The 10,988-nt window shown below is 41.1% G+C and overlaps 1 protein-coding gene across 2 annotated transcripts in view; it reads right to left on the bottom strand.

The window, feature by feature from the left end:
• The window catches only part of CENPF (centromere protein F), a 61,694-nt gene that overhangs the window by 27,851 nt on the left and 22,855 nt on the right, over window positions 1-10,988 (bottom strand). For both annotated transcript variants that reach the window (XM_044267198.1, XM_044267199.1), the window contains exons 10-11: window positions 6,901-7,023; window positions 867-1,002 (exon numbers count right to left, since the gene is read on the bottom strand). In XM_044267198.1, the coding sequence (XP_044123133.1) occupies window positions 867-1,002; window positions 6,901-7,023 (259 nt within the window). The remainder of the gene's footprint in view (window positions 1-866; window positions 1,003-6,900; window positions 7,024-10,988) is intronic.

Below are 10,988 nucleotides of genomic sequence, written 5' to 3'. Positions count from 1 at the left end.
ACCTGTATTTCAGTCTACCTACTGAAAGGCCCTTGAGGTGCTATCTTCCTAGGCCACCATTCCACTTCACTTGTGAGCACCTGGCACAACCACAGTCGTGACCAACACTGAAAAATGCCCTCGGCCTGCCTTTTCTTAGTTTTCTTTCCAGAAAGCTGAAGACTGGCACTTTTACCCCCTGCTGTGGAAGAACTGAAAGCTGTCTTAGATCAGAATTTAAAAGAGAAAGGAGTCACGGGGAATTACAGCACACATTCCCTAGGGCAGGTTAAAAGAAGTTCTAGAGGGGCAAATACCCAGCTGAGAAAACTAACGTACGTACAAGACAAAGGGTACATACAGATAAATGTGACATGGTGGCTTGTGTGGTGTGTGCAGCATAATCCAGTGTCTGTGCAGAAAGTGAGGAAATAAAATCATTCAGTCAAGTAAGTCATCAAAAAAACAATGGTCATTAAAGGCTGGGAAAACGTGCATTTAATCCAGGATTTCTCCACTGTCTGGGAAATGATAACAAGCAAGGAAATGAGCTGTCCGGAAAAAACGAACAAACACACTTGAGACACAAATAACAACACTCTGGGGTGAGAGACAGCATTGACAATTTACTTTTGTTTGGAGAATATTTACCCTTCTGGTTTCAAAGACAGTTTGGGACTCCGTGTGTTCCAGTTTAAAAAAAAAAAAAAAAGTCAGACTATCACTCTGAAACTAGAAAGCGGAAGAGAGAAAACTTTCTCCACATCAACTGTAGACTTCCTTCTGGGAGAATATATGGCAAAATCGAAAAACGTTTCTAAGGACATCCATCCTCCCTCATGCGACATCAGCTTAGAAGAGTACCTCCAAAGGCAATGTTGACTCACCCCTCATTTCTTCTGTAGCGTTCTGGCTTTGACTCAAATTCTGTCTGGCTTTCCTCAGCTCTTCCTCCAGGTGGCAGACTTCTCTAGCCCGTTGCTCAAACTGACTCTTCAGGACGCTGTATTCCTTCTTCACTTCCTAAAACACACATTTAACTGGTTATAATCAAAACCACTCGAGCTAGTATGACCTCTGCCTTATAAGGGTCCCTAAACGGGACTACTTAAATATATCACTAGGGGAGGAATCTCCCTTTCCTCTCAAGTACTTAATGAAGTTAGACATTCTTACTTCAATCAGATGATGTTATAAAGAGAACTCAAAACAAAAACACAAAACAACACAGACAAATAATCTTTTTCCTTCAAGAAACACTTCTCTGATCTTTCTTGATGTACTTATGCTTGCTAAACAGTTAACTCATAAGGAAAATCCTATTCACAAGATCCTCAAAGAAATAGGCTCCAAGGGGCACCTGGGTGGCTCAATGGGTTAAAGCCTCTGCCTTCGGCTCAGGTCATGATCTCAGGGTCCTGGGATCGAGCTCCGCATCGAGCTCTCTGCTCAGCAGGGAGCCTGCTTCCTCCTCTCTCCCTGGCTGCCTCTCTGCCTACCGCCTCTCTGCCTACCTGTGATCTCTGTCTGTCAAATAAATTTAAAAAAAAAAAGAGGCTCCAAGGTCCTAGCACATCTGAATGATCAAATACATCTTTGCAAAGATCTGATATACTAATAAACCAAAATTCACATGACAGATTTTTTTTTTTTTACTTTTCATTGTAAAACTATCTTAGGGCTTACTATAATTAGGATGTTTTTATGAATATTAAGTTTTTATTAAGAAAATTTACAGTGTGCAAGATGCTGGAATGGTATTAGGAAAGATACAAACATAAATTAGAATCTCCTGCCCGCAGAGCCGGTCTCACATTCCAGTGGGGGAGGACTTGATACTAATCACTTAGTTCATACCAGGATGTGCTAAATACTAAAGAAAGGTGGAATAGGTTATGGAAATCAGAGGGCAGATGCACGGAAGGAAGAATTCACTCTAGATGGGGGAATCCGAGCTTTCACAGTAAAAACAGGTTCTCTGGGTACCTGATTAGGTGAAGGAGCCACACAAAAAAGTAGCAGAGACTCATACGCATGTCCATTCTATGACTACACCTATTTTTTAATCTTAAAACCAAGCAATATTTATTTAAATGCCAAATAAAAACTATTGCTGGGACACCTGGGTGGCTCAGTCTGTCAAGCATCTGCCTTCAGCTCAGGTCATGATCCTGGGCTCCTGGGATCGAACTTTGCATCAGGCTCCCTGCTTAGAGGGAAGTCTGCTTCTCCCTTTCCTTCCCTTGCTTGTGCGTGTGCGCTCTCGCTCTCAAATAAATACATAATCTTAAAAACAACAAAATAAAAACACTATTGCTTATCAACCACATAAGACTTGCGTAATAAATAAATCCTCTATTTATATTCCTCAATCTGTTCTTCTACCTTCAATGACTAGGCGATAAGTATCTCGGCCTATATTCTATGCTACGGTCTGGACCATCAGGGATTGGTAAGTATTGTTACAAACAGATGGAACAAAGCCCCTCACATCCTTAGGGGGAAAACATTTCAGAAGGCCACCTTTTTCAAAAACTGCACTTCAAAAATATCCCCCCGCAGAAGGGAGAGATTTTTGAATCTTAAAGAAACAATTAAGACCCATCCTCCAAAACCCTACAGCCCCGTTAGAAAACAGATGGCCCTGGCAAAGCTGTGTTGGAAGGTTGCCTTCAATTATCAGTCTGGTTACTACCAGCAGATGGGTACCCATGCAGCAAAGCCAAATTCAAGAAGAGGGAGAATCTGGATAGTAGAACGCACTTGAAAACTTCCTGGCAGCTGCTGCGTTCATGCATATATGTTCATTTCATCCTCAGAATAAGACAGAGCCTGTTGTAATTACACTCCTCTGGCTCCTTTGTCCTAGTCCCGCTCCCTTCCACGAGCTAAATGGACACTTCATCAATCAGGACTGATGGGCATCTCCGACTAATCTGGAGACTGAGAAGCGAACGTTCACCCCAGTCAATGTTAAATTCTGCCAAGAGTGACCATCAAGGTGCACGGATGTTGCGGACTTGAACGAGCATCATTTAACTATAAGAAACTATATCGCTTGTTTGCTCTCCAGGCTCAGAATGATCACCACTCAGATGAGATCACAGATGTGAAAGGAAAACTACCTTAAAGCACTTTAACAAGGGTAACTGAGCAATATTATTAGCATTTCTTCCCCAAATTTGACAGCCTCCGAATCTACATGATCGTGCTAGGTGAGCAGAATGAGTTCAATGTAAAATAGTAACCAGCTTGTTTAACCACCTGAGTTGACTTCCCAGTCTTACAGTGACACTTCTTTTCATACCCTAAAAATCTAATCAAATCGAGTTGCATCTGCATTTGGAGGAGGGGCCACAAAGCTGAGAAGACACTGCTTAAAGTTGGCGGCACCCCCACAGAAGGAAGCAAGGTAAAAAGAAGAAGAGAGAGGGAAGGGGGCAACTTATGCTTGTTTATGTGTCTGTTGGTCTCTATCCATCTCTGTCCATAACTGGGGGCATTTAAATGAATAGGAAGCCCAACGGAGAGACTAACATATCTTTCTCTATTCTGGCATTAGCTCCGTAAATATTTGTTTCTAACAAAATGTTCAGCCAATCCTGGGACCCAGCAGGCTTGTAATACTATGGCTACGACCAACCCAAGAATTTTAAAAGGCCAAAATGTGGAAAATGAGCATCTGAAAATGGATCTGTAGGCTGCCGTCCATCACCAATTAGTTTTCTGTGAGGCCATAGCCACTTAAGACTTGATTGGCTAGCTCATCAGCAACAATGAGTTAAGCATACAAGGATGTATTCTCCTAGGCATCTCTTGCATCCTCAAATGATTTGCAAAACTGGGCACTAGTGTGGAAAAGCACAACAAACATCCCTATCACCACAAACCCACATTAGAGCTTAGCAAGCAATTCCGCCCTGATCAACTTCAGTTTAGGAGCAGCAAGGGAAGCATCATTTCCTAGGGCCAGACAAAACAAATTTCGGCTACTGTGGGCATTTTGTGATCTCCGCCCATGAATGGAGCTTAATAGCCCCCCCTCAACCCCCGGGACCAAGTCTCTATCATGAACAAGGGATGGATGCAGAGGATGTGTCCCCTCGACATTCCTGCCGGCCAGGCCAAGCTCCTTGGAGAACCTGGTATGCTACAGATCCCCCAAGCTCAGGGAGGTCCCCAGGCAAGCGTTCCCTCATCTCGGCTATCACATGATGGTATTTTATCGCCTACGCCTAACACTAGGGAGCTGGCACTGGATGTGGGATGAGCAGCTTACCTAAAGCCTCCTTTCACTCTGATACTAGAGTTAATTTTGCCATTGATTGGGCCATTAAATCACATTCCTGGTAAGGGTATTTTCTCATTGTGAGCAGCCTATTTACTAAATGCAGACAAGGAAAATTTCGGTACAACTGTCACATTATTTCAGCATCCAAAATCTATAAGCATGTTAGGCCTGTTTGTACTTGGAATACGACATAGAAAGATACCAGAGTGAGACAAGCATAGAACAGGCAACATTTTTAATGTGAAAAATCTCAAATGCACTGTCCTGGGGCTCCTCACTTTCTGTGCCTACCGGGGACAGCAAATGGCAGGATCGTCAAAAGGTCATAGCTGTTGTGGAGACCAGGGCAATGATCAGGTAGCCTGCAATACTTTACTAACAAACATTCATGTGTTGGGCACTGGGCTAAGCACTTTATGTAGAATATTTAATGCCATCATTAATATAGCTTGGAAAAGGGAAGGGTATTATTAGTCCCTATATGCAGATGAGTTAAGTCAGACTCAGAAAGTTTCGGTCATTGTCTGCAGGTCACACAGCAGGGAGGTAGCAGAAAATGATGCCATCCGAGGTTTCCTTTCCTCTAAGCGACCGTTCTGCTACTAAGTCACACCACTGCTCTAACTGGGTAAATCGCTTTTCTAATGCCAATCCCAATTCAAAATTGGGAGCCAGCTAGACCCTGGGAAGTCTTGATAAAGACACAGATCCACAAACATAAACGAAGGCCAACAGTACATGAATCCCTAGCCCTGGGCTAGCCCCTTTCACGGGACACAGAAATCCATGAAATCTAAACGCCAATAGGACATGTCTTTAACCGTACAGGCTAGAGTTCAAGGTGGACAAGCTCCACAGTGGGCAACCCAGAGCCCAGAGCCCATGGAGGCACACACGTCTTCAGAAACACCTGCCACACAGTGTCCAGCCCACTACTGTGACTTGGCCAAGCAAACAGTGGCTGGACCCTCTTCACCAGACGACTGCTTCGACAAAATGTTTCTACTAGGCAGCCAGTGGAGTCGAGGGAGAGTTTCTGGCTGGAAGGAAAGCTCACAGGGGGAAGGGTTTGGTGCCAGTGCGCCTGTGGAAATGTTCTCAGAAGCATCTGTTGGTTGGTCCCCACTGGCCAAAAAGGCAAACATTTGTTTTGCTGAAACAAACACTGCCATTTGAAAACAGTCGCTGATGAAACCATCATCTGACACGAAGTTTGCCTCCACTTGGGTGGCTAGAGCTGTGGCCTGCGCCTCCTGTCCCCAGCAGCATGACCCCCCGAGGCCTGCTGCTCTAGCCATCACCTCTTTGCTACTGACAGATGTTCAGATTTTGTAATCAGGATACGCTCTTCAGAGCTGTGGGGATAAATACATGAGACTTTCCCCATCTGATGAAGAACTGTTCTTTATACAGAACTCTTTTTTCAAAAAAAGAATCTTCAGTCTAAAAAATGATTGCAAAAGATTTGGAAAAATTCTTTCCTGTGATATTTGATAGAGAAAAAAACTCCCGTTCTGCTGTGCTTCTTTGTAAGAGTACAGTGCTGATTTATGGTTCTAGTCAGGCTGTTTCAGTCTACTGTCCCCAAATGAGCTGTTTAAGATAAGCTCCAGGCCTGCGTACCCCGGTGGCTCCGTCAGTGAAAGATCCAACTCTTGATTTCGGCTCAGGTCACGATCTCAGCTCAAGCTCCAAGCTGGGCAAGGAGTTGGCTTAAGATTCTCTCTCTCCCTCTGTCCTTCTAACCTCTCTTCTCCCTCTTAAAAAAAAATAAAACTCCAGGCCACTAAATAGAGAAGCTGAATCAAGTAAGTATGGATAAAATCCCATAACAACATCAGGTCACTCTCCTCATATCCAAGCGACTGGAGAAACTTCATCCACCGTTTTGTGTAATAAATGAATCTCAAAAAAAAGACACTGTCAAACTTGCACATGCCAACATGACTTAGGGCAACAACTAACAATTACTTGTTGTTTTTGAGAAAAAGAGAGAGAGAACGCATGCAAGCGGGGGTTGGAGCAGAGGAAGAGAATCTCAGACAGGCTCCCTGGCCACTGCAGAGCCCGACACAAGGTTCAATTTTAACACCCTAAGACCGAGACTTGAACTGAAATCATGAGTCTGAGGCTTAACCAACAGAGCCACCCAGAAGCCCCTTCCAAGAATTTTTGCTTTTGTTTATTTAAATCTGTGATTTTCAACAAAGTTAATACTTGATGACTCAAAAGCCAACCCTTAGAAAAGGGATTTAAATTATACCTCCCATCACCAATTTTCTTTCCTCTTAGAATGAAAAATTTTGTTTATTTCCACTTCTTTCCATCTTTCAGATAATCTAAAATAATCTTTAAAAAAAATTAATACATGATCTTAATACAACCCATGTTTACCTATAATTGCTAGACACTTATAAGTAAACATATACAAATGGAAAGTGGAAAAAAAAACACATATGTTCTACATCATAGGTTATCTACAAAACACTTTGTAATACTTCCAATAAATAAAAGGGAAAATTACGTGTGGTCATGATAAACGACAGAGAAACAACATAGGAATTCTCTTGTACCCTCCCACTTCACCCCACAAAGTAGCTGATAAATTCGCATCTTGATGCTTCACTTACTTCACTGCTTCTCCTCAGCTCATTTTCCTGGACCTGACTTGCCTGTAAGGCCTGTTCAGTTCTGCAGAACTTCTGCTTAAACTCTTCCAAAGTTTTTTCTAGCTGGTGCTTTCCTGACGTGACCTGCAAAGAGGAAATAGGACAAAGTTTCGTTTTTACGTTCTTTACTTTTTAAATTATTTATTTATTCTTAAATGAAATGGTCATGGAATATAAGAACTAACACCATCTATTTTGGGTGAGACACGATCTATGTCAGAGCTGAATACAGCATTATAGTTTTCACTTAAAATACCATCAGATCAATTTGGGGGACAGCAGATAGAAGAGGGAAAAGGGCTGGGTTTGGGGAGGGAGCCACAGAGGAAATAAACAAATTTGATCACCAAAAAGTGAAAACAATGAAATAGTAATAAACAACCAAAACAAAAAGTTGAGCTTAGAAACAAAACTGGGAGAACATATTTGCTGTGTGACAGATTCAAAGTTACATATCCATGATACAACAAACAAAGGACATCTATGGTTAATTCAGAAGAAAGTAAACTGATTTTTTTAAGAGTAAAGAATAGAAACAGTCAATTTTATTTAAAAAAAAAAACAAAAAAACCCACAAATAGCTAATCAACCTCTGAAAGAAACATCCTGAGTGGTAATCAAGGAAACATAAATTGAAACAACGATAAGATGACTTTTTCACTCCTTGGTTGGCAAAATTTATAAAACCAGGACTATCTCCTATCAAGAAGAATAAGCAAATCCAGGACCTCTCTTACAACAACCAGGTGAGAAGGTACATCGCAGTTTTTTGGAGGGCAGCTTGTCAGAATCGATCAGAAGGGAGAATACACGTGCCTGAAATGGCCAAGTTCACATGTGGAAACCTGTCCTACAGAAACACCATGATGTGACACAGGGATATTATTACCGCGGCTATGATGAACAAGAAGATATTGGGAACCTGAACATCCACCCACAGAGTAAGTAAATATACTACACAACATCTAATAAAAGCAAGGCTCAGGCAAAATAAAAACCAAAAAGCAAAAAAAAGCCTTTTTTTTTTTAAAGGTCTTGGAGGAAGCCCATTAAACAGTTGAAAACTATTAAATGTTAAACTTTAAAAAAAAAATTTTTTTTTTAAGTTGTTAAACTTTCATCCTGGGAAAGGAGTTTTTGTTTGTTCATTTGTTTGGGGGGTGTTTTTGTTTTGTTTTGTCTCTCAAACTTGGATAGCCGGTTAGAGGACTAACTTTTAGTACAAACAGATGTCAGGGAATGTCACCGCTTCCATTTTGGCTGCATCCCCATCTCTCATTCCTCTAAGAGAGGTCAACATGTCCCACTTGGTTATGTCCTAAATTTGAGAGTTAACCAATATTTTCCATAAAATGAGACTCTACCTCAATGGGAGAACCTTAATTTTAGGAACAAAGAAGCAAGTCCTGAGGAGATAGTTGGAATTCTGACAAAAGGTAAATACCGGACATACTCAGGGTAAATTCAAGCATGTGTCACCCTGGGGTACCTGGGTGGCTCAGTCAGTTAAGCATCTGCCTTTGGCTCAGGTCATGATCTTAGGGTCCTGGGATCGAGATGCGCACCGGGCTCCCTGCTCATGCTCACTCTGTCTCTTTCTTTCTCTCTTGCTCTGCACGCTCTCAAATAAGTAAATAAAATCTTTAAAAAATAATAATAATTAAAAAACTAGAAAGCGTCACCCAGTCAAGCAACATGGGTCAAGTCAAGAAAAGAATGAGCACCTGCGATCCACCTGCCGCTTCCGAGCTCTGGTGTTCAGTGTTGGCGTGTTGCAGGTCAAGCTGGGAACTAAACAGACAAAAGTCTGTCCTCATGGAAAGATTTAAGTAATGGAAGGAAGACAACATAAAAAGAAAGAAATCACTGTATCAGACATTAAAGGATGTGCCCTATGGAGAAACGTTAAGTAAGGGAAAGGAAGCAGAAAGTACTTGAGGGTAGGAATCTACATGATGACAAGAGCAGATGTCATTGATACAGCAACATTAGAGCAGAAAGCGTATGCAAGCAAAAGTGCGTGCCCTAAACACCCGTGTAGACGCAGCGCTTCCCCGGAGAGCACATGTGGAGTGTGCTCCACCGACAGCAAGGAAACCAATGAGCGAGGTGGTGGGAAGCTCACCAGGTCCTGCAGGTCCTTGGATGGACACGGCTCCTACTAGGAGAGAGACGAGAAGTGACTGCTGTTGCAAGTAGAGGGGTGACATTAATTGGGACTGAGACTTGACAAGACTCTGGTGGCTGGTTGAAAACACACTGTGAGGAGCAAGTCTAGAAGGAGGGAGAGAAGTGAGGAGGCTAGCATGGTAAACCAGGTGACAAATGACAGTCTTAGACCAGACAGGGACCAGCAATGGTGAACAGTAGCCATAATCAGCATAAAACACAAAGCTGGACAGCAACGTTCATTAGACAGAAATTCAGGGAGATAACAGAATCAGAAGGAAGGGATGGAAGAGAAGAGTTTGCTACCAATTTCCTCAAGTAGGAGTTTTAACATTTCAGTCGTTGATGGCAATCTAATATTTATTTTATTAATAAAGTATATTACACAGGACTATTTGGAAAAATTAAAAATAGACAAAAGCCAAAATAAAACTGCTTAACAGTATAGTCCAGAAATAAGCAAAGCTCATGGTTGGTGTAGATTTTATAAAACTATGTATTGAACATAATCATTTGTTCATAAATAGGCAGTGCCATTGTTTAAAGAAATGATTATAATAGTAATCCAAATAAAAACTAATACAACAGCACAGGATGGTAGGAAATAAACTGATTTCTGTCCAACACCATCCTTCTTTCTATATATAGTCTTTTACCATTTCTATTTTTATTCTTTTGATGGCTACTTTCATGAATTGAAATAACAATCTTATAACAACATTAAGGATTTATCAGTGGATTCCCATATACAGGAATACCTACCTCCCCTCCAATTTACAAAATTTTAGTAAAAAATACAGTGGCTTCTTCCGTTGCCTTAATATTATAATATTAAATAATAAACCTAAGTCTCTTTTCCTTGATCCAATAATTTTAAATATGTATCTTGACTTCCTATTAAGTAAAATGTATAAACATGCATTTCTAGCAAGCTTTTTGTCTTCTCTGGACTCTTCAAGGTGTGTTCATTTACTCAGGACCTGAGTTTACGGTTTTACAGGCAACTCCCAGTCCTCATTTGGGACTCATTTGGGTTTGTATGGTTATCACAGGGTCTTGCAGGGGGGGCACTATTTTGTATTGTAATTCACACAAATACACTGATTGGGAAAGAACAGATAAGATTGGTAAATTTTGTATAAATACATACTTTATATTCTATAACTATGAATAAGTGTTCATATCTCTATTCAAAAACCTGAAAACCAGTAAAACATAACTTATATTTACTCCCTTTAAAAAAAAGGCATATAAATCAGGTTTATTCTTAGCAAGGAGGGAGGGAGCCCATAGAGGGTTTCTTGGAGTAGCTGAGAAGCTTCTAGGCCCTGACACAGATAATGGTTCTAAGAGAACATTCCTTATAATAATTTATTGAATTATAAATATGTCCTATGTAAATTTTGTATATTAACATGAAAAGGTTTAAATATAGCTATACAGATAGTATCCACACATATGCAAAAATACATGGGCACACAGAGAGACGCAAATACACACACGTGTGTGTAAATAAAGGCGGAGTCAGAAGAATCTTAATGGAAGGCTTTGAGGTGTGAGAGAAAAGGCAGAGAAGAAGATGACATGTTGATCTGGTCTCAGCGATGTGAAGGATGGAATTGCTGTTTATTGGGATAAGGAAGACTCCGGGAGGAGCACGTTTGATATAAGTAGCAGGAGTTCAGCTATTACCCCGCCAAGTGTGAGATGCCTGATGGACCAGCAAGTGGAAATACCAGGTACACACCCACAAGCCTGAAGTTTAGGACAGGCATCCCAGCTGGAGATAATAATACAAGGGTTGTCATCATATAGATAAAAGACAAAACCATAACATGGTTGAGATCATTTTTGGAGTAAGTGTTAAATAAGTAACAGAT

This window comes from Neovison vison, chromosome 10 (assembly GCF_020171115.1).
Source record: "Neovison vison isolate M4711 chromosome 10, ASM_NN_V1, whole genome shotgun sequence".
Classification (NCBI taxonomy): domain Eukaryota; kingdom Metazoa; phylum Chordata; class Mammalia; order Carnivora; family Mustelidae; genus Neogale; species Neogale vison.
This window is presented reverse-complemented; position numbering and strand designations above follow the sequence as displayed.